Source organism: Eurytemora carolleeae, unplaced genomic scaffold (genome assembly GCF_000591075.1).
Source record: "Eurytemora carolleeae unplaced genomic scaffold, Eaff_2.0 scaffold361, whole genome shotgun sequence".
Taxonomy (NCBI): domain Eukaryota; kingdom Metazoa; phylum Arthropoda; class Copepoda; order Calanoida; family Temoridae; genus Eurytemora; species Eurytemora carolleeae.
This window is the reverse complement of record NW_019396347.1, coordinates 106702-131529: the sequence shown is the minus strand read 5'-3', so window position 1 is coordinate 131529 and position 24828 is coordinate 106702. Positions and strand designations below refer to the sequence as shown.

The following is a 24828-nucleotide window of genomic DNA, read 5'->3' as shown; positions in this document are numbered from 1 at the left end:
CGGCTAGAATGTACAATTTCTGAGTGCAAAAACCATACCTCATACCGCACGGGCAGCCGTAGTACACTTGAATTTCCGAGCCGGGTCATCCTTTCCGGTCCCAGTTTGTACTGTATCGCCCGGACATTGGTTAAATGAAGCAGACACTCAATAGGACTAGCCGGTTGACGCACCAAGACTTTAGGTTGAATTTACTTTTACCACATAATCATTCAACGGCCATTGAGAAAGAATAAGAAGTCATTATTATACAAAAAAAAGTAATATCATATTGCTTCAATAGTAATTATTTCTCTTTGTGTCATTCAATGCCTCTTGTCCAAAATCAATTTTGTTTTGTATTGTCATCATATTTTAAATTGGCCCTTGACTGAAAGAGTGCTGAGATATACTAATTTATTAAACCTACCAAAACGACAAGGGGCGCAGTGTCCTCGGTGTTCTACTAAACATCATATTTTGTGATTGTGTTGTTTTCTTCATTATTTGAGAGTTGTGCGATTTTTAAAAAAGATATCAAGAATATTACAAATGTTGCGTAGTGATTGGACATATAGATAGCTTGGTCCGTGTTTGGTTATTATTTTAAGGTTTTTAGACTTATAAAAGGCACAACGCAAAAACTTTCCACTTCCAAATTTCAAAACTTTATTCTCTTGAAATTTGATTTTATTAAATTTTGTGATATTTTTAGTTTTTGAGGATAAGAAAGGCTTTTGAGATTTTTGGACAAAGTTATATTTTATGACTGCTGTATGTGTATAAATTATAAAATATTAAATAATGAAAATTTTTGGTATTTTGTTGTGTATTTTTAGACATTCTCATGTTAGGCATGACAACAACAAACATAGATTAGATTACACAATTTGATGAGTCAACACGAGCAATCTTAATTTAACGACATAGGCCTCTATTTACTAACAATTATTATGTTTAGTAAAGTACATTGTACATTATTATTTCAATTATTGTATTAAATCATTGAATTGACAGTTTTGCAAGTATTTTGTCCAGTTTGTCCTCTAATCCCTGCATCTTGTCCTCTATCCTCTCCATCCTGTCCTCTAGAACCTTGTCCTCCGTCCTAGTATTCTTCCGTAGTATAATCTCCTTGGCTGAGGATATTATATCTCGTCCCATCTCATCAGTACTAACAAAAATAATCATCAAAGGGACTGTTCTCTTAATTTCAAATAATCATTCCAAGTATGAAATGGCAGGTCCGAGCTACGACGGCACTCTTCAGAGCTTTGTATGATTTAAAATGAATGAAGTATCCGGCCACATCTACACGTTTAAATTTGGTTATTTTCCAAATTGGATTCTTTATATAAGAGACATCGCATTTTTACTACAGAAACATCGGAGGAAATTGTTTTGCAGCTCTATAACTTCTCTTAAGATAAAGATATTGATAAGTTAAAAAAGCAAACTGTAACAGAATACAGCTACGAAATGCTTGATCCAAGTTATGTCCCATCATGTATATAGTCATGTGACCACAACCCATTCCCTATAATCAATTATATTTTTCAGAAATAATTGACTTGGTTTTTTAATTGTGTTTTATTAAATTATCGCCATTACCTTAAACCTCTGCAGCATGTTTTGTTTATTTGGTTTGGTTTGATTGTAATCTGTTTATTCTCTAGATATCGGTAGAAAAGAAGAATTTCAGAACTTCCGATCTTTTTGAAAAGATCGCCGAGGGTTCGATTCCTAAATATTAATTTTATTGTATTACTAATCAGAAAGACCCGGAATTAATTTACTATTAATTCGATTTTACACATATATACAGTGACGGTACTAGCACTTTTGTGAGGGGGGGGGCAAAATTTGAAATTTTTTTCTAAAAGTAAGCGTTGTTTTCAGGATTTTAAGTAAAAAACAGCATTTTTTAATTGTTGAAGGATTGACTCTGTGCTCAATAATATACAAAATTCTCATAATATTGATTACTTGTTTTTGTGTTTAAAAAATAAAACTTCCAACAGCTTTTAAATGATTGACATAGTAAATTGATTTAAAATGTGCGCGAAGCGCCAAAAGAAATTCTGTTCTTCTAGTGTCTTTTCATGTATTTCTTAGTGTCTGTTAGTCCCTGCTTAGTCATCTGGATATTAAGTCCCTTATTACAGTCTACAACAGTTTTTGTAATTCATCAACTTGTCATATTTTTCCATTGTATAGTCCTTTAATCGTAGGTCTGTGCAGTCCTAACCCCTAAGAAGTACTCGACTATCTTTCATCTGTCCAATAACCATAATACTAATAGTCTTTCTGATCGAAGTCCCTCTGCCCTTGTCCTTGTCTCTGTTTTTCTCTTAAAGTCTGCAAAAGTCCTAATAGTCCGATATAATCCTTAAAATATTTCTTGTTTTTCTTCTAAGGTTGTCAGGTTCTGTGAGATTTTGAGATGATAAATTAAGAATGACTGACTTTTTTGAAGTCAAAAACGAGAAAACAGTTAGAAATTCGATTGGATTTAATGCGCGAAGCGCCCAAGAAAAATTTTGGTATGTTTTTAATTGGCAAAATTTGATCAAAGATGGTCCACAATCATGATCATGCTGGAGTCAAGGGGGGGTGGGCGAAACTTGGTTCGCTCCCCTCTAAGTTGCACAATTAAATATATATGTAAAAAAGTATAGGGGATTTAGATTTATATATATATATATATATATATATATATACATGTATACCTGTATAATTGACGAAGAAGGGAGCATGATGGTATTCTTGAAACCATCTCTGGAACATTGGACAAAAAATCGAATGGATCTCCCAGCAGCATGGACTCCAGGGTTGAGATGGTTTCAACTTTAGATCTAAAGATGATGAATATGACAAATTTTAAACTATCGTCGATGTCCAAAGAGAGTTTTAATTTTTGATCAACAAATGCGCAGTAGATGGTATTAGTTAAATTAGATTGTTTATTGAGTTTTAATATTTAATCAACAACTGCGCAGTAGATGGCATTAGATAAATTAGATTGTTTATTGAGTTGAGTAAACGAGGTGATCATTTTAATGTATTTGTTAGATTGTGAGAAAGTGTTATTAATAGACATCTGACATTATGTGAGCTACACTCCCCCCATATTCTTTCAACGTTTGGTGGGGGGTGGGGGGGGGTTGTATCCAAGGGCATTGAAACTTTTAAAATTTTTTGATCGAATCATGATTTTCCAGCTACTGGTAAAATTGTTTGCTCGATATATTAAACATCAAATGCATATAAAATTTGCTTAAATGTCGTCTTATTATTGCACAGTTTAATGGGTCCCCCTGTACCTGTATGAAAATATCTCCGCCTTCTCCCTGATGATCCCGGTATCACTGACCGCCAACCCGTTGAGCAGGTTCATCAGGACAACCACCATCAGGAAGATGAAACTCAAGAAGAAGATGTAAGAGAGGGGGGCCAAGGGAGAATCCAAATCAAACGGCAGGTCACTATAAACAAATTTTGACAGATTAAAACAAAAAAGTGTAAATTTTCCTAATTTTGAACCAAGTGTTGTAGTAAAGGACCATATAGGGGCCGGGTATATGATTAGTGCAAAATCTGATACTTCTAGGGAGGTTTCAGGCTCCATTGGTTGCTGAGCCCTCCACCCTTGAAAGAAAAACAGTCTGCCTTTTTTGTTCCATATTTCATCTATATATAAATTTGGCTTGTCTGTCTGTTTGTCTGTTTGTTTGTATCCAATAAACGTCAAAACGGCTGAACCGATCGGGTCCAAATTCTTTGTGTGACCTCACGTGACCACAAGGAAGGTTTATAAATGATCAAAAAAAATGTGTTTTAAAGGTTTTTAATTTTTGTAAAAAAAAATTAAATTCTTGAAAATCCGCGAATTTTTTTTAAAAATCCGCAAAAAATTTGTCTTCTTTGTTTTAAAATGTAAACAAAAAGAACATGTTCACAATTTAAATAGAAGAAGCCTAGTTTTAAAAATTCGAAGACGATCTTGATCATTTAGGAAAACAGCCTTTAGGAAACATAGTGTCGAGTCTTTGCGTGATTTGCCAATAGGAATTAAGAAAGAAGGATTACTACCTAAACTCTAATTCTCCGACGAACATGGTTGAAGTCTTCACAAGAGAAAGCCAGGTTTGATTAAAGAACGGGTAAGGATCATCTTCAGGCTGAACAAAACAATAAAATATCTTGTTAAGTCTAAATATATAGTGAATGTACTTCCTGTATCCCCCCTGTATCCTGATATAGTATACTTCTACCTCCTGTATCCCCGCTGTATTCTGATAAAGTATACTTCTACCTCCTGTATCCCCCGTATCCTCATATAGTATACTTCTACCTCATGTATCCCCCCTGTATCCAGGTATAGTATACACCTTCCTCCTGTATCCCCCCTGTATCCAGGTATAGTATACACCTACCTCCTGTATCCCCCTGTATCCAAGTATAGTATACACCTACCTCCTGTATCCCTTCTGTATCCTGATATAGTATAAACCTACCTCCTGTATCACCCCTGTATCCTGATGTAGTATGATGTAGAATCCGAATCCGAAGTAGTAGTATACTTCTACCTCCTGTATCCCCCTGTATCCTGGTATAGTATACACCTACCTCCTGTATTCCCCCTGTATCCAGGTATAGTATACACCTACCTCCTGTATCCACCCTGTATCCAGGTATAGTATACACCTAACTCATGTATCCCCCCTGTATCCAGGTATAGTATAAACCTACCTCCTGTATCTCCCCTGTATTCTGGTATAGTATACACCTACCTCCTGTATCTCCCCTGTATTCTGGTATAGTATACACCTACCTCCTTTATCCCCCCAATATCCTTATATAGTATACACCTTCCTCATGTATCCCCCCTGTATCCAGGTATAGTATACACCTACCTCCTGTATCCCCCCTGTATCCAGGTATAGTATACACCTACCTCCTGTATCCCCCTGTATCCAGGTATAGTATACACCTTCCTCCTGTATCCCCCCTGTATCCAGGTATAGTATACACCTACCTCCTGTATCCCCCCAGTATCCTGATATAGTATACACCTTCCTCCTGTATCCCCCCTGTATCCAGGTATAGTATACACCTACCTCCTGTATCCCCCCAGTATCCTGATGTAGTATACACCTACCTGCTGTATCCCCTCTGTATCCAGGTATAGTATACACCTACCTCCTGTATCCCCCCTTTATCCAGGTATAGTATACGCCTACCTCCTGTATCCCTTCTGTATCCTGGTATAGTATAAACCTACCTCCTGTATCACCCCTGTATCCTGATGTAGTATGATGTAGAATCCGAATCCGAAAGCCACGATAAATAATGAATACCAGGCAAGAAACCAAAAGAACGTTCTTAAAACCTGAAGAAAAATATGAATATATATACTATATAGTACAGAGTTCAGACACATACTGCAGTCCAACTTCAGGGGACAGTAAACCTCAAGTGATCCTTAAATTTTAATGCAAAGATGGCAATGTCCATGCCCGTTCATAACCTTTATCTAATCTTTAATGGGGAAGATATTGTCGTTTTTCTAGGTTTTAAATAGTTTAATTTTGATAATTCCTATAATTCCTGCAGTAGAAATGCGCTACTAAAAAGCAAAAGTAAGTTAATGTGATACAATCGAAGTTCAAGGCTTTGCAACACTTTAAAGTTGGCCCAGTCTCAAAAATTGTTGCTTACCTTAAAAAATATTGTAACATAAATATTACAATGCTTGAGTTTAGGATGTACTCCAACTAACACGATTAGTTCCCCCCAGGACAGCAGTAATACAATAGCAGCTAGATGACGGTTCAGCTCAAACCTTTCTCCATCCTAATAATTACAGATTAAACCTTCCTCCTTCCTGATAATTACAGATTAAACCTTCCTCCTTCCTGATTATTACAGATTAAACCTTCCTTCATCCTGATAATTAAAGTTTAAACCTTCCTTCATCCTGACAATTGCGATTAAACCTTCCACCATCCAGTATATTACAGATTAAACCTTCCTCCTTCCTGACAATTACGATTAAACCTTCCTCCATCCAGATAATGACAGATTAAACCATCCTCCCTCTTGATAATTACAATTTATCTTACTTTATCCTGATAATTGCAGATTAAACCTTCCTCCATGCTGATAATTACATTAAACCTTCCTTCCTCATGATATTTACAGATTAAACCTTTCCTCATCCTGACAATTACAGATTAAACCTTCCTCCATGCTGATAATTACATTAAACCTTCCTTCCTCATGATATTTACAGATTAAACCTTTCCTCATCCTGATAATTACAGATTAAACTTTCCTCCATCATGATTATTACATATTACACTTTCTTTCCTCCTGTTAATTTTAGATTAAACCTTCTTTCCTCCTGATAATTACAGATTAAATCTTCCTTCATCCTACTATTTACAGATTAAACCTTCTTTCCTCATGATAATTACAGATTAAACCTTCCTCCCTCCTATTATTTACAGATTAAACCTTCTTTCCTCCTGATAATTACAGATTAAACCTTCCTTCATCCTACTATTTACAGATTAAACCTTCTTTCCTGATGATAATTACAGATTAAACCTTCCTCCCTCCTGATATTAAAATATTAAACCTTCCTTCTTTCTAATATTTACAAATATAAAGAATATAAAATGACCTTATCTGTGATTAGAACGATGGTTAACGAGATAATACAGATCTCAACGATATTCTCAATACTGAAAATGTATCGCTTAAACGATACTGTCGTTTGTAGCAGCTCTCTAAAATAAAATAATGTAAAAATAGAGGCGTCGCAATGGCGAAAAGTTCTTCAAATAACCAGGAATTAGATCAAATTTAATTGAATGTTTGTGAAATGTAATGACAAATGTAATTTTTTTCGTTTATGCTAATTTTTAATAATTCTTTATTTTGTCTTTATTTTCAAAGAAAAAAAAGTTTGAATTAAAAGTTTAACCTGAGAATGAGTAGAATAAGAAGAATGATAAGACATGTTTCAAGAATGGCACTCCCAAATATCAGAATAAAACACATGAAAATAATCATCAGTACCTGAAATGAAATAAAAATTTAATTTAAGAAAATAACTTGATTTCATTTGGGGTTTTGTTCGCTGAATTAAAGAAAATAGATGAATTTTGTGGTAAAAAGTATCAAAGAATTGGTTAAAAAAAACCCTTTTCTTATGCTGTCCAATTTTCAAATTTTCCCACAAAATATTGATATTTCAAATTTTGTATTCTTCTTGATTAAATTGAAAAATCTTGAAAATCAAAGATTTACACGATCAGAAGTGGGAACCCTTGTCTTGTGGATTACGAGATCAATAAATGATCTCGTTCTTTTGTTAATCTGCAGATTTATTTAATCTTAATTCGTTATTCCGCATCGTATTCTTACCTAGTCAGGGGTTGAACAGAGCTTTGATCAGGGGAGGAATAACTTAAATGAAGAGATGGAAAAGTAAAGTTTTTATAGATCCTCAAATTAAAAGAGCCCACAGTGGATATCAAGATCAAGCGATCGAGATTACGAGTATCCATTACAAAAGTTTTCAGCTCAGATTGCAAAGATATAGGAATTATATAATTAGGTTTCTCTCTTACCTCAATCATGTTTCCCAGCAGTGTTCTGAGAACTCTGACTCCAGTTCCACTAGAATCTTCTAGATAAACACAATCAAATATTTTTCTTTAAAGGGACTGTATACGAAATTCAAGTAAACTTTTTACACACACGATTGATAGCGGTCCCTTTAAACGTTTGCCTGATACAAGGAACACGGTTTTAAAGCAACATCCAACATGTAAAATTTTTGCGTCCAAAAGTTCTTCTGAAAGATATTTTTGTAAAAACTTATGAACATTTAAAGTGAGTAATTAAATTCGATATTCTTTATGATTATTTGCAATTCTAATTTCAGTAATTTTATTTTGTAATATCTGTGATTTAAAGCCAAACACGATCAAAGAACAAACTTTTTGAACAAAAAAAACTTCCAACTGAATTTTTTCATCAAAAATTTGATAGTTTTCTTAATTGAGGTTTTAAACATCAATAATTTCTAATTTATTAAAAACTTCAATATTCAGTAATTGTATTTTTAAAATCTTTAATTTCAGGAAAAAACAAGCTTACGGAAAACCTAATTATTCATTAAAAGTCCATGAATGAATATTTATAAGACAGAAGAATGTTAATTTATACAGAGAGCAATAACCGATGTTTTTATAAAAAGCGGCCTTCCAATTAAAATCTACTAAAGTTAAAATCTAAAGGGTTTTGTTTCGAGATGCTAGATGGGTCGATCTACCGAACAATCCAGAGATGCTAGATGGGTCGATCTACCGAACAATCCAGAGATGCTAGATGGGTCGATCTACCGAACAATCCAGAGATGATTTCAAGGATGCACATAGCTAGGAAGGCTGAAGCGACTAATTAAGTAATTACCCCACAGGAAATTCTGCGTCGTAGCATTTTTTGAAGTGTTTCCCGTTATAAATATGAATATGAATTTTTATATTTGAAAATTATCATTTAGATGAAGGAATTGCGGCAAAAGAAACTCGCGGTTTACTCTGCAGAGACAAGGAAGACAATTGTGAGAACTTTACACTTTTATAGATAGATAAAAGACGATATCTTACTCATTGTTACTCAGATAGAGGATAACAGGGTATTTTCTACCCTTGTTTTCTAAATGTATTTTTACTTACCTTTTCTTTACCTAATTTTCTTTACCTCAAATTTCAATCAGATTTTCTACTTTTACTGATTCTTACTTGAATTCAGTCCAAAAGAATGTCTTTCCCACAAACTCAGATGTTCTAATTCCTATATCTTTTACAACCTGATGGTGTAAACCATTGATATTTCTAACTGTGATGATCTAATAGAATTCATAGTTTTACATATCTAAAGTTTGCAACATTGGGTTACAAAGATATAAAATTTTATACAGTCAGAGTTTGCGGCAAAAACTCAATTTCGTTAAAAATCATTTTTGCTTTATTTCCTTTTTTTTCAGGACAAGTTTTATGATTAGGCAAAGAAAGAAACAGGTTTACTATAGCTGGGAATCATAAATATAAGGAATTAGGAAGTATAAATTCTGTAGAATCGTCTCCGAAGTCTCATACTTTGTGTAGAACCCTGTATGAATTCGTCATGTGAAGACAATAATGAAGAAATAAAATTAATTACATGTAAAAATGTATGAACAAAAATGTGATAATCAAGATGAATATTATGTATAAAAGTATTATTAATGAAAAAATGAATATATCTGATTCCTGATAATGAAGACGACAATGAGAATGAAGAGTCCAATGAAGGCTAGATACCAAGTCAGATCTATTCTTCTAGAACTGAAACAAAATTTATAAAACACTACGCTTTAAGGGCGCTTCGCGCCCATCTTCTATTTAAATTGTGAACATGTTCATTTTGTTTACATTTTAAAACAAAGAAGAAAAAAATTTTGCGGATTTAAAAAAAAAAATTTGCGGATTTTCAAGAATTTAAATTTTTTACAAAATTAAAAACCTTTAAACCACATTTTTTAAAATTTTTATCATTCATAAACCTTCCCTGGGGTCACGTGATGTCCCACAAAAAAATTGGGCCTGATCGGTTTAGCCGTTTTGACGTTTATTGGATACAAACAAACAGACAGACAAACAAGCCAAATTTTTATAAAGATTAAGAATCGTCCTCGTGGATTTAACTAAGACCAGTAACAATCTATTAATAATGCTGACTATTTTAACTACTTAGGGCTTGATGTGTTAAATTTCAATCACGTTTTATAATTCAACCATCTTTAAAAGTCGAATTTTGTTAGAAGCAAATTTTTAAAAATTCGATTTTCCATAAACCTTCCCTTGGATCATGCGAGGTCTCACAAATAATGTGGGCGCAATCGGTTCAGCCGTTTTGGCGTTTATTGGATACAACCAAACAGACAAACAAACAGACAGACAAAGTATATATATATAGATTTACAGGGTTACCCACAAAGGAAGAGACTAATGACGACCTAAAACTCTTTAAGTATGACAATCAAAAGTTAAATAAATTTTTAAACGTAGCCTTTTCACAGCATTGTTAATAATTCAGAAAAAAAAGAAACAACTTTAAGTTTCAGAAAATCATAAATAGTAGAAACCAGACATTATAATTTCTGTAAAGTCGTCTCTGAAGTCTCATCTTTTTCATTATTATTAGTACCTGAGATTTCTATTAAAGTATGTACGCAGTCTACCCCACTTGTACCAGAGGAAACTTGTTATTACAGGATGCTTCAGTAGAAACCTAAAACAAACAACATTACTTCAAGTCCTCTTTGCTCCTTTATCAACATCAAAGTTTTACATTTTACGTACTGTAGTGGTGTACCTGTGTTCTTTACTCCTGCTCATGTACCATAATGGTTCAGTTTCAGGTAGAGCTGCTCTTCTCTCCCCAATATCTTTAAATATTTAAATTATATTATTGCAACCTGATGAAGTAAACCTTTGATATTTCAAGTTTTAACTACTTGAGCAGATATCATAGTTTAAAATATCAAAAGTCTACGTCATTGAGAATAGAAAAATATGAGAATAAACTCCTCTGACTTTCATCTTCTGAACAAAGGATCAGTTTTAAAATTCTACTATACAGAAAAAAAGATTCTTTGAGTTTTTCTTTGGCGTTTTAATGTAATATGAGATCCTCGCGCTCAGTATTTACCTTTGTCAATGATAAGGTTTTCCTTTGCGTCCTCGAGATTACGACCTCGAAACTTCTCAGGCAGGGCATCCTCGTTGGGTGCCAGGAAATCATATCTACATATATAAAATAGTAATCTCTGTTTATCCGCTTGTTTAATTCCATGTCTGATCATCATAACTATAGAACCCCTTGACCAATAAGTCTCAAATTTTAATTGGAGAGCTCGGGAGAACCACGGGAATATTCTTAACTTGGTTTTGAAATTCTAGGTTTAGTGGGTCGACTGGAAAAATAACTAAAATTGTAATTTGAGACCAAGAACGGGTAAACGGCGGGAGTAACTATGAGTTACCTGGGCAACGCTGGGTTCCCGAGCTATTATCTCCATAAAACAAAAGGAACAGATAAAAAATCGTAGAAATTTTACATTGCTCTCTATTAAACGACGAATACTATAAAATGTTGTGTTCCCCCTTGAAGAATATTCAACAAAGGAATTGAGTTTTTGCCGCAAACTCTGAATTTCTAATTCCTAAATCTTTGCAACTCAATATCGTGATCTTAGATATTTCAAACTATGTTGGATCAAATAGTTTAAATGAAATATAAAAGGTTTACACCATCAGGTTGCAAAGATATAAGGATAAGAAAATTTGAATTTGTGGCAAAGACTCATTTTATTTCTAGGGGAATGGGGGGGGGGCAATTTTTGCAATATTTTCCCCTTCCCCTCCCCTCAATTAAATCCTGAATACTCACTATTGTGAATCATTGTATGGTCACCAAAAAAAAAAGAAATACAATGACCTGAATGTGATTTGAAAGTTCTCTTGCACAATATCTCCTGAACTAGTTAAACAGAAATCATCTAGAAACTGTTCCATTGTGTCAGGACGTATCCTTCATAACAAAATGAATATTTCTAGTTAATATTTTAAAACCCTAATTTAGAACGTTTACCAAACCAAAAAATAGCTTGTGGTCCAACCAGAAGCAGAAACTCTTGTATTGTGATCTCAATCTTTTGTTAATCTGCAGATTAAATTTATATTTATTTGATATCCGCAATGGTACTTTGAAGGGATAACTGAAATGAAGAGAACCCATTGATCCCAAAATTATCCCACACGTGGATATCGAGATCAAGTGAATGGGATTATTTTATTATTATTATTTATTATCTATTTATTATATTATTTATTCACTTTGCCTTGATATAGGTAGTTCCCCCCACTCGTTCTTCATACCAATATTAGCTCCTAACTCAAGTAACTCCCTGTATAAAGTTCATAAATTTAATATCAAAGAATTAGATATCAAACGAAATTATAATTTAAAATATTTCACTCTCAAAGGGGGCGCACTGATCGCTTTGGTGTCCGTTGTTAAACACGTACACCGTAGTTTGGATATAAGAAAATATCTACAAGAATTGAACAGAAAGATAGATAGACAGATAGATATTGGTCCTGGACAAGGGTGTAATGCAAGGAAAGTTAATTGCGGTCGTGTATACTATGCGTACATATTGAAACCAGTACTCTTTGGGCGGAATTTGTAAACAAGAATAGATGCATCACAGTGTTCGTTAAGTATCCGAGGAGGTTAAAAGCATTAAATTTTGATAATTTTGATAATTCACATAATAAGTTCCTTTGACCAGAATATTTCATTGATTTTTTATGTGAAAGATGGATCCCATGTCAGGCTTTGACATCCGTCTTGTGTTTACATTACCGCCCAGAGACAGTACACTGGAGTACAAAAGATGTGTACACTTCTGAAATAACTTTCCATGCATTACATTCTTGGTCCTGAGTACTTATTAACCACGCGAGTGAACTCTGATAGGATTAGAGGCTACCGGACGTGTGAAACTACTGGGACACCCAAGGTTTTTTTTTACTTTTACAAGACCCCACAATAATCTGAGAATTGTACGCTCGATAAGTTGGCTTTTATTACATTACACCAACCAAAACGATAACATCTCACATTCTTTTAAAGTACCTTTACAGTTAAAAAACATTGGGTGTATAAAAACGGACCTCAATATTCAAAACGATGCCAATTATCATCGCACCTCTGATTAATAGACCGAGAGTACCTTATACTACTATAGTTTCAGTAGAAGTAAATATTTCCATTTACTGATAGCGCTGATTAAAGGATTCATAACTCTGATTGGATAATGAGATAGATAGAAAGATAGATGTTACCGCCATACTATTTTTATTGGTTCAAAATAGACAACAAACACATGACTGAACCCTGATTGAATCAGGCGCTAATGGACTCGGCATACAGGAGTATAGTGGTGACTAAAAGCTTATAATGTTTTCCTAAAAGGGACTGTAAGTGTAATTTAAGAGACCCATCATGCAAAAAGGGCAATTCCTGAATTATAACGATACCCTTGAAACCTTTGTGTATTTGTAGAATACAGAGATATATGTGTGTAAACGTATCGAAACCCGCTTGTGTTCAACTGCAAATTTCGGTTTGGGCTGCGTACAGTTCGAAAACAGTCCCTTTAATCCTGGGAATACGAATAAAGGGAAGGGAAATGGCGCTGGTCTGGCATGAGAAAGCCAGTGGCACTGCTTTGCAGACGGTTTCGTTATTACACACGCACACCCCTTTTGGTACAGACACACAACATGATTACAGTCAAGGAAATTGCAGAACAATGTCGTTAATTATAACTAAGCTTGAATAACGACTAGTTTATTGTAAACTTGAATCAAGTTATATTTTTTGCATGAAAACTCTGCTTATAGTGTTGACTTTAATATATAAATAATATATTACATGTATATTAAACCTATTTTTAAATAAACAATTAACAATAAACAAACGTACTCTCCTAGACTGTACAAATATCGAGATTCTTATGTACTGTATATACCTACAGTACACGCCTTCGGTTCGTTATCACTTAAACACACTTTTGGCACAGACACTCATCATACATGACGTTTCCGTCCCTGCTTTAATATAGGTGGTGGTATGTATGAACAACCTTAAGAGAGTGAAGCAAGAAAAAAGGCTTCTCTTTGGTTAACCTCTACGGCCTACTCCCTTTTTCAATTTGTAAATAAGATAACATTAAAAAATCGTAAAATGTGACGCACCTCACAGTTATCTGTGTCCAATATTGCGTAGCGTAGTGTAGAGCTGTATTTCCGAATCCATCCATTCGGTTAATCAATCTTTTCATACACAACCCAACTCTATCCTAAGACCAAAAAATATCTTAAAGAGGCAGTAGACGAAATAAGGGCCCCCCTATTTCCCGAATGACCTGTCTCATTCTAAAGTGTTCACACATAAATTTCACTGTGAAGGGGATTATTCATTTGGCGTACAGTCCCGTTTTTCCTCTTATAGTCTGTATTTGTACTGTACTACTGCTTGCCCTGGCTAGTTGAAATTCGGCCCGGTACATGAAATGAACTGGAATGTAGTGTCCAGAAACAATGGAGGAAATTGTTAGAATAAAACACTTTTCAAACTATTTCAACTAGTTCAACTACTTCTTTCCATTTATTAAATCTGGTCCCTGGACATATTGAAAAAGAATTGTTCCAGCTTTATATCCAAATATTTAATTTAAAAAACATTAAAATATACGATAAAAACTTTTCTCAATCTTTCTTATAGAATAATATTCAATAAAATTAGTTTTGACTTAAAAATCTTTAGATATATTTGTTTTTAAATCTCTGTTTAACCTGTGGATTCCCGATTAGTACTTTTAAACATTTTTCAAAATCCTCTTTATTTCTGTTCTGATATTCCATTCTCAACACCCTGTAATAAAAATAGTTTATGGGAGCTATACGATTAATTTCAAGTAACTTTCCATGCAAAGATGTCAAGGCGGCCTATTCACAACGGTACCATTAAAACCCTTTAACTGATCAAGGTTATCATTATTCTAGGAAAATTGGTGAACACTTTCACATAGATTCAGTCTGCTTATAAAAAGTTTTATAAAGGATTTGAGCCTTTGCTACAAACTCAAAATTTCTAATCCCTATATCTTTGCAACCCAATGCCGTAGACCTTAGATATTTCAAACTATGAATTCTGGTAGATCAAATAATCTAAGTTTGAAATATCAAAGGTTTGCACCATCAAGTTGCTAAGATATAAGGATTAGAAAATTTGAGTTTGTGACAAAGAGTCAAGTCCTTTGTAAGGAAGTGTCGTAACGCATTAGGCTTCGATTTTACCGCTCTAAATCACTAATGCTTTTCTGCAGGCCTTTACATTTTATCGCTATAGAACACTTGTTGTTAGCTTTGGTTTATAAAAAGTAATTGGCAAAATTCTCATCGATTTTTGCATGAGAGCTTGAGACCTTTCAATCACAGTGCTTTGTTTGCACAAGCTGTTTTATATTTTTAAAATATTAATTTTCACTTTCTAGAATTTGGCAGAAAATAAATTATTTCTCTCGAATTTTATGAAACAACTTTAAATTTAAAATGTTCGGAAGTGACAGCTGTATTGAGATCACACTGTACGCAGTGTAAACCAAGTTTTACAGGAATTCGACTGATTTTCCAGAGATTTAAACACAGGCTCTCTTTATACTCTATGAACAGTAAAAGGTTTTAAGGTTACGTTGTAAATCGGGCATTGTCGTCTTTGCATGGAGGGTCACTGGAAATTAAGCTTACAGTCCCTTTCATACAGTTCACGAAACAAACCTGAAAATAAATCTTACAAAGGAACTGAGCCCTTGCTATAATCTCACTATAATGGTGCAACCCTTTGTCGTAGAACTTCAATATTCAAAACTATGAATTTTGTTAGATCAAATACTCTAAGATTGAAAAATCTAATGTTTTACCTGGATGCAAAGATATAGAGGATTGACAATTTGGAGGTGTGGAAAAAACTCAAATCCTTTAAAACTTTTACCTGTGCAGCAATGTCTCTTTTTCTTTACTTATTCCAAAATTCGCCCCAAACTTTTTGAAAATCTCCAAAACCTAAAAATCTTAGTTTTTAGAATTATTTTTTTAACTTATATAATTTTTATTCAAAATACTTTCCTTGAAATGCCCATAGAAGCCTGCTTCAAGAATACCATGGGGACAGCAATCAGGGTTTATTTTATTCTCCAAGAGAAGGCTGATATGCTCCCATAGACCCTTCTCACAAGCCAGGTAGACAACCTTCACCATATCCTGCTCACTCACCTTCCGGAAACAGCTGGAAAAAACCACAGTCATTTTTTATAAAGTCATCGTCGCCTATATAAATACAATGAGGACGACTTTCGCTTTCAATTTTGATTTATATCAAACTTTTAAACAGGATACACATATACATGGAAACAAAGAGAAGTGTCGATTAAAATAGCTTCTCTAAAATTAGTTGTAAACTTGTAATTCGAAAAAAAAGCTTGTTAACAATGAAAACTTGAATAAAAAAAGTCGTCTTTATTGCATTGATATAAACGCCGACTACTGTGAGACGAGAAACCATTTTATCCTTTTTAAATTTAGCAAATATCTACTATACCGTAATTTTTACATTTTTAGCAAGAAACCAGTAAGTTTTTATATTTTAGCTAGAAACCACTATTATAACATTTCAGATCGGACCCACGGGCTTTTTGTTCAAATAAGAAATACCACATTAGTTTTTATATATATTATAAAAACTAAAGCCTATACTGACATTAAGAACCAAGAAACGCTGAAACAAAAAGGCAACGTTTACTCTAAAAAGCCGTACAATTTACTGTACAAGAGAAATAACAATTGTAGAGTGTGCAGTGGGCAAGAAACAAAGAGAATAGAATATATATTAGAGGGGAATTTACTAGAAAAAAGTGTTAAATGGCCATTTTGTTGTACTGTTTCCATACTGCAGGTGTACTTTACATATTGGTGCTTTATATAACCTTTTGGGCCCTGGAACATCATTTTATAGAAAATCTAAAGTTATTGTCAAAAGAAAACCAAATTATGAAATAGGCTGGTTTCATTATTGACCAATGATCATTTCACATAGACTTTATGCCTTTCACTTTACAAACGATGATTTTCCGTTATAACTATAAATCAAATGATGTTTTTTATTCACCTAATTCATTTATAAAGTTTATTTAACAACTTAAAAAAATTCGAAATTAAAATCAATAGTCTAGGGAACATACTGTATTAATGTACTCTATAACTGCATATAATTTGTGAACATTTACATGATTTGTACACTTTGAACTCCCTTTCAGGCTGAAAGGGACTGACAAAATTCATACCGACGGATTTCCTAAATTCCACTCTAATATATATTCTATTCTCTTTGACAAGAAACTATTTGCTTTGTAACAACTTCACATATTGCTATGATTATAATATCTTCTTATTTCTCAGTTATCTGGTTCATACTGTATTTATAACTATAGAAATATATCATAAAATTATTAAGAATTTCGGATAAAATTCAGAATCATAATTAATCTTTTGGTTGAATCCATGCAATGACTTGAGTTACCTCATATATGTTTTAAACTGTCCAAATTGTGCTGAGTATTCAGTTGAACCCAACTCAGTGTTCTAGAAAATAACATTTACACAATTTTTGCTTTAATATGTAAGGTGCCATTATCTTATCAATCTGTCATAATTTACGTTTTATATGTAATATTCTAATTATCATGAAAACTGTCATAATTTACGTTTTTTTATGTACTATTCTAATTATGATGAAAGCTGTCATAACTTACATTTTATATGTAATATTCTAATTATCATGAAAACTGTCATAATATACGTTTTTTATGTATGAAAACTGTCATAATATACGTTTTTTATGTAATATTCTAATTATTATGAAACTGTCATAATATACGTTTTTTATGTAATATTCTAATTATCATGAAAACTGTCATAATATACGTTTTTTATGTAATATTCTAATTATTATGAAAACTGTCATAATTTACGTTTTACATGTAATATTTTATCTAATATGAAAACTATCACATACAGTGGTTGGCATTTATTTTAATACAATAAAGACGAATTTTCTATTAAGGTTTTAATTTCTAACAAGCTTTTCTAAAATTACTAAAATTACGATTATACGTTAAAAGTCTGTTAATTGACAGCTTCTCTTTGATTCCATTTCTGTGTAACCAGGCGGTAGAAATCAAGTTGAGATTAAAATTCGTCTATATTGAATTGATATACACGACGATGACGACTGTATGAAATAATCTTTAGAAAACTATGGAAACTGTCATAATTTTCACTTTTATTGGAAAACTTTTAACATTTTCATCTTACTGTCAATACTTTATACTTCAGAAATCTGCCATAATAAATTCTATACAACTGTACACTTCGAAAAACTTCCATAATCTTCAATTCAATAGTTAAAAACCGCCATATATTATATTTCATAAGGAAGCTTCGAAACTACGAAATTTTCATTGAAAAGGGAAACTTCAAAAATACCATTTAAAAAAAGAAATTGCCAAACTTTTCGTTTGATTTTTCAAAATTTCCAATAAAAATGTTGATTATAACTATAATATTAATGTTACCATAATATTAATGATAACTATGATATTAAGGATAGCTATAATATTAATGATAACTATGATATTAATGATAACTATGATATTAATGATAACTTGATATTAATGATAACTATAATATCAATGATAACTGTAATATTAATGATAACTATAATATTAATGATAATAATAACTTATGGAAATGACCACCTTCAAAAGCATGAAAATATTATCCACGACCTCCAGGTTTAAAGCTCTTGACCTCTTGACCTCTATGGGTAGCTGGAGGTCAGGTAGATCGGAGATTATATGCTGACGAATTGTTTTAGGTCCTGCTTTATGGTCAAGGTTCCCTCCATTCTCTTAAATAACGTGATTGTAAACGGTTTAGTAATCTTGTTTTATAATATTTCAATTAGTGGAAATCTATGGCGCATTGATAAAGGATCTGCAGAACATTTGCGAAAACCTCATTTCTAAACCCTATTCTCGAACATTTTTTCAATATGCCGTAATGAAAAGCCAATATTTCTATTTCAATCAGCATGTTTTTAATGGGGAACATATTGATATTCAAAAGTCAATTTGCCACAAGCTCTGATTCTATAATCTTTGACACCCGATTAGTAGACCAATTTTATATTTCAAACTATAAATTCTGATAGGTCTAATAATCTAAGTACGAGATAATAAAGGTTTACAGCATAAGTTTGCAAAGATATAAGGATTATAAAATATGGGTTTGTGGCAAAGACTCAATTCCTCTACAAGAAAAAAGCACTATGATGATGTTCCTACCAATGAGACATCTAGCGGCCTGGATATGCTTTCCTTTGACCGCCAGCAGAAGAGGGGTCACAGAACCTCGGATATCCTTCGCATCAACATCAACATCATCGTGCTAGGATAATAATAATAATAATAATAATAATAATAATAATAATAATAATGATAATTAAAATAAAGTAAAATAAAAAACTTTGCAATACAAATAATTCATGAATACTGTATAGCAGCCCAGTGGCAAGGCTGATGCACTTCCAACATTTCACCTTGGTAATACGATTTTAAAAATTTTCCTCTGTAATAATAATAGTAATAATAATAATAATAATGATAATAATAATGATATTACTTGAAGTATGAACTGTAAAGCCTGAATATTATTAATCTCTGCAGCAGTATGTAGGGGTGTATAACCACCAGTAAAAGAACTGGAAACTATGTTTATATCAACTTCAGGTCTAAATATATTCATGAAATAATTAATAATTTTGATTTCTCATTTAGCAACTGTTCAATTCTATCTGCTGCATACATCTGCAATTCACTGTGATAAAGAAACCAAACTCTAAAATTATCCATTTTCAAATTTTACTTTTTTAAGAATTAAAGGGTACCGTTGTGAACCGGAAACGGAACTCTATAATTTAAGAATTAAAGGGTACCGTAATGAACCGGAAACGGAACTCTATAATTTAAGAATTAAAGGGTACCGTTGTGAACCGGAAATGGAACTCTATAATTTAAGAATTAAAGGGTACCGTAATGAACCGGAAACGGAACTCTATAATTTAATAATTAAAGGGTACCGTTGTGAACCGGAAATGGAACTCTATAATCTAAGAATTAAAGGGTACCGTTGTGAACCGGAAATGGAACTCTTTAATCTAAGGGTCGCTTGAAAATGAAATTACAGTCCCTTTAAGTAATTACCAGATTAACATTTTTCTCCTTTTCTATTTTGTGACACATTAACGATATCAGAGCAAGTTTAAGACATTATAGATCGACCGAATCAAAAATGAGTAATTATAAAAAAATCATCTTTAATTTTTTCATCACACATGAAATGTAAGGAATAAAGAACGCAATTGTAAGCGTCAATAACGATTTAATAATTTTTAATTTTCTAATCACTATAGTTTTGAAACCTGATGGTGTAAACCTTAGATATTTTATACTGAAACTATTAGTTCTAGCAGAAATCATAGTTTAAAATATTTAAGGTTTACGACATCAAGGATATAAGGACTAGTGTTTATGGCAAGTACCATTATTTACCCCATTTTCTGGCGTTTGAACTTAACTCAAGAATTAATTGTAGTTATAAAACAATGTTCTTATTTCTTTTCAAATGAAAGATTTGTTTCTGAAATTCACAAAAAAATATTTGGTTAAAAATCTTGTTGAACCTTGATTCTATCAGAAGTTTGAGTATGTTGTTTCTATTATGTTTGACCGCTACGTGAAGAGGGGTCAACCCGCTTCCTGCTCCCACTAGGTCAATTCGAGCCCCGCAACCTAGGAGGGCTCGTAGCTCACCCAGTAGTCCATCTCTAAAGTAATGTTAAAATAATCATATATATATAATTTTACAATTATCGTTTTTATCTATATAATGTAGTAATTATTCGAATGTATCTAAATTTACTATTTTCTTATTGTAGAAAAATAATGATTCATAGATATTTGTTGCGAATAAAAAAGAATATTGCTAATTTCATTACTTAAGCATTTACATTTTCTAATGATTTTGCATCTAAGACATAACCCATAAAACTATGGAATATGAAGACGACTGTGTGAAGCAAACTTTGATTTTAAATCGTACAATAAATTTAAACTGGATGGTAAAATTATTTGCTTAATAATGCCAAATATCGTCCTCCTTGTACGCAGTTTTATGAGTCCAACTGTGGATGTATAAACTGAAAACTCTGGTTCATTTCAACCACAAACTGTTATGCAGTCTATGTACTCGGTTGTACAGTATAGATCAGGCCAGAGATGGCAGAACAGGATCGTACATGAAATTAATAATCCTTTTCTTGGGAGCTTAATGTGTTTATATACAATATACATTATACAGGGTCACCGATAAGACTGTATAGACAACGTGAAACTTTTAACATATGAAGAATCGACGATTAAAATAAGTCTTCTGCCTTGAAATTAGTCTTCTAATGGCTTATCTATGAAGTCTCATCCTTTGTAAAGAATCCTGTACCTTACAGCTATCTCCACCAGGTTGGCCCCTTCCTCGTCAACTGGCTGATTTATCCAATGGGTCAGCTCACCAGCACCATCCTCTACCTGATCAGTGTAAAGTGTAGAGTGTAGAGTGTAGAGTGTAGAGTGTAGAGTGTAGAGTGTAGAGTGTAGAGTGTAAATTGTAGAGTGTACATAAATTTACCTCTTGTGTGTTGATAAAGTCAGTAAATCCTTGTAAATCTTTCTTTTGCATGTACAGTAATGCCTTCTCCTAAAAAAACATTACGTAAACTGTACTGCATGTACAGAACATTCAATTTTAAAGTTTCTAATCAAGTTTACCTATAATATCAATTATGATTTAAAAACATGGGATGACAAAAAAAAATTTGATCAAAACCGTCAAGTTTATAAAAGGTTTCGTAAAAACGTGCATTGAAAGGAATTGAGTCTTTGCGGCAAACTTAAATTTTAAAATTCCTATAGTTTTGCAACCTGTAGGTGTAACCCGTTGATATTTTAAACGTAGTTTATTTTATCCAACATTACTTATAAAATGAAATATCTAAAGTTTACGACTTTGGGTTGAAAAATATTAGGGATTAAAAATTCAGAGTTTGTGGCAAAGACTTAACTCGAAAACTTAATAACTTCGATTTTTCAAAAGGTGATATTCTTATCTCTATATCTTTGCAACCTGAGGGTATAAACACTTGATATTTCAAAGATATATTATTCTATCTGACAGAATTCATTGCAAAGGTCTACGCACAACGTCAAGTTACGAAGATATAAAAATTAGAAAATTAGCTTTTGGGGCAAATTTTCAGAAGTTCCTTTACCTGAGGTTTACTGACGCATTTTAAACTGTCCATCCTGACGCATTCCTGTGCGTTGAACTTCCCTCCCATCCCCGCCTCATCCATTTTCAAATATCAATTTCTAAACTTTTTAATTTTGTTAACAAAAAGCGTACATAAATTACATAACTTTCACTAGAAGAGAGCCATTGATTTGGCGTACTGTCCCGTTATATTATTTGTTTATACTGTACAGCTTGCTCTAGCTGAGTAAAAGTCGGCCCGGTACTTGAAATAAACCGGAGTTTAATGTGAAACACCAGAAATGGGAATATTGTACTGACTTTTAGGTAATTTGTTAATAAATATGCCGTGGACCTCCCCCCCCCCAGCCGTGATCTATTCTAAAGGGAGTGACCAGCGATGTATGGTAGTTGAACTGAGAATTGTAGATAAATTTTTAGGATTCATTTGAGACACATAAAATGATTTAATGATGTTTAATTGTTGAGTTTGAGTGCAAAGTCGACGTTGAAAATCATCCATTTGGGTGTTTACGTTTTGAGAATTAATTAAATTATCAATTAATGATGGCAAAAAATGTAGTTTATGAAACATATTTCTTAATAGAAATTTTCTCAATAAATCAATGTCAGAATCAATTATTTCTTTTTTATCATTTTATTGAATTTCTAATTCTTTATGAAATTTTTCGCAGATTTCTTCAAATTATTCAAATGTCGTCTTTTCAATAAAAATTCCAGAAAATCTTTGTGAACAATGAGACATTACAGAAAACAATAATTGAATAAGATTACTTATTTTCGATAATAATAGTTAATTTTTATTTTCTCAACCTGTTCCTAGACATCTAATGAGTTTACTGTAAAATTTTTGTTACATTTTTCGTCGTCGTTATTGAATAACTTTTTTTAAACCGATTCTCAAAATCATCCCTGAAAAATTAACAATCTGTGAGGATTTTTAAGATTGAATTTGCGCTCTTGCTGAACAAATATGCACCGTAAAAACGTCTCATAGGTCTTAAAATTTCTCCACAATACTACATTCTCAGTTCAACTACCATACATTGCCGGTCGCTCTCTTTAACCTAACCTGATCTGAAATAATTACGGGTGGTTGCTATATTTTAGTTTTGCTCTTGGCAAGCTATGGCTATTGGCTATAGTAATTTAGTTTTGTTCTAAGCCAGACATATAGTTCTGATCTTTTGGCTAGAAATTTAGTTTTCTACTTGACCAGCCATGTTTTGTCCAGCCGTTTGGTTTTGTTCCTGGTCAGCCATTTTGTTCTGTATCCAATCACTATACCCAACTCAATGCTAGCTCTCGTAGAAATTCAAATAAATTTATCAAAATAAATTTGTTCATATTTTAATAATTTGCCGATAATTGATTTTGATTTTCCATAAAAAGAAATTATCAATGTAATTTCCGAAAAGGGAATCATGATTACTATTTTTAAAGGGAGTGACCGGCTATGTAAGGTAGTTGAACTCAGTATGCAATGTTGTGGAAAACTTCTTTCGGATTCATTTGAGACATAATAAATTTTTTAAAGATCTGTAAATCCTGAGTTTGAGCACAAATTCGACGTTCACAACTCCTAATTTGGGGGTGGATAATTAAATGGTTAGGAACATATTTCTCAAACAGAAATTTTTCAATAAATCAATTCTGAAATCGATTATTTTCGTTTTCATTATTATATTAAATTTCTAATTTTCTTTGAATTTATTCGCAGATTTCTTCAAATTCTTCAAATGTCGTCTTTTCAATAATAATTCTAAAAAATCTGCGAAAATCTTTGTGAATAATGAGAAACCAGAATAATAATAATAATTGCAAACAAGATTACTTATTTTCGATGGTAAAATTAGCTTTTATTTTCTCAACATGTTCCTAATCATGACGACTGTAGTTTATTAAAGAACTTTTTTACATTTTTTGTCGTCATTATTTAATAATTTTAAAAAAACTAATTCTGAAAACGTAGCCACCCCCAAAGTAGAGATTTGAACACTGAATTTGCGCTAAAACTCAGGATTTACAGATCTTTAAAAAGTTTAATATGTCTGAAATGAATCCGAAAGAAGTTTTCCACAACACTGCATACTCAGTTCATCTACCTTATATAGCCGGTCACTCCGTTTAATAAAAAATGTTCCCTAAAACATTTTATTTCTGAAATTTTGAAAAATCTTATACTTTTCTTTAAAGAATTTTTGTTGGATGTTGATGTGTTGTAACTTGTACAACGAGAAAATAAACCCAAAATTAAGCAAATGGCAAAATTAAAATAAATCTTTTTTTCTTCTTGAAATAGCTGATCTTCCAATTCAGTTTCTCCATCTAAGTGGCTTCCAGATTTAATGATAACGAACATAAAGAAAAGAAATTTAATCAAGTTAATCTCATTTTAAGTTAGTAAAACAGTGATATCTTTAAATGTTTTAAAAGCCACAATTTTGAATAGAGAATGTAAAGGGTCTAAGCTTGAAATTTTAATTGTATCTTTCTTGTCCAAATCCTTTTATAAACCTTAAAGAGACTTGTTAATTAGATTTTATTATTATTAGATTATATTATTCCATTACATGCTGAGAGTGAAAAGTTTATTATAATTCTAAATTGTATTCTCTAAAAGTTGGCTTTTAATTTACAATGCAAAATCTTGATGCCTGGAAGACCGAAGGATTTTCCAAATTGGGAATTATAAAAAAAACTCATTCAAGGCAGA

At 32.4% G+C, this 24828-nt stretch overlaps 2 protein-coding genes across 3 annotated transcripts; both read right to left on the bottom strand.

Annotated features, from left to right (window-relative positions):
* Positions 1-930: 930 nt before the first annotated feature.
* On the bottom strand, positions 931-7881 carry LOC111701438 (transient receptor potential cation channel protein painless). Of its 2 annotated transcripts, none has more exons than XM_023472721.1 (10): positions 7620-7880; positions 6971-7065; positions 6668-6773; positions 5701-5835; positions 5264-5371; positions 4072-4160; positions 3303-3464; positions 2709-2834; positions 1591-1722; positions 931-1153 (listed from the first exon to the last, which is right to left on the bottom strand). In XM_023472721.1, the coding sequence occupies exons 1-10, from the start codon at positions 7626-7628 to the stop codon at positions 982-984; spliced, it is 1134 nt and encodes a 377-aa protein (XP_023328489.1). In that variant the 5' UTR covers positions 7629-7880; the 3' UTR covers positions 931-981. The 2 variants fall into 2 exon arrangements, with proteins under 2 accessions (XP_023328489.1, XP_023328490.1); XM_023472722.1 differs by lacking the exon at positions 931-1153 and adding an exon at positions 1165-1516 and having other exon boundaries at positions 7620-7881.
* A 2357-nt stretch (positions 7882-10238) lies between these two features.
* On the bottom strand, positions 10239-23559 carry LOC111701432 (transient receptor potential cation channel protein painless). Its single transcript, XM_023472714.1, has 18 exons — positions 23363-23559; positions 22111-22185; positions 21471-21539; positions 21285-21370; positions 20470-20613; positions 19410-19518; positions 19073-19175; positions 18485-18636; positions 17248-17309; positions 15798-15957; positions 15664-15734; positions 14466-14544; positions 13866-13969; positions 11942-12007; positions 11539-11631; positions 10750-10844; positions 10414-10486; positions 10239-10329 (listed from the first exon to the last, which is right to left on the bottom strand). Exons 1-18 carry the CDS (start codon positions 23372-23374, stop codon positions 10239-10241), a joined length of 1644 nt encoding a protein of 547 aa, XP_023328482.1. The 5' UTR covers positions 23375-23559.
* Between the last annotated feature and the right edge of the window lie 1269 nt (positions 23560-24828).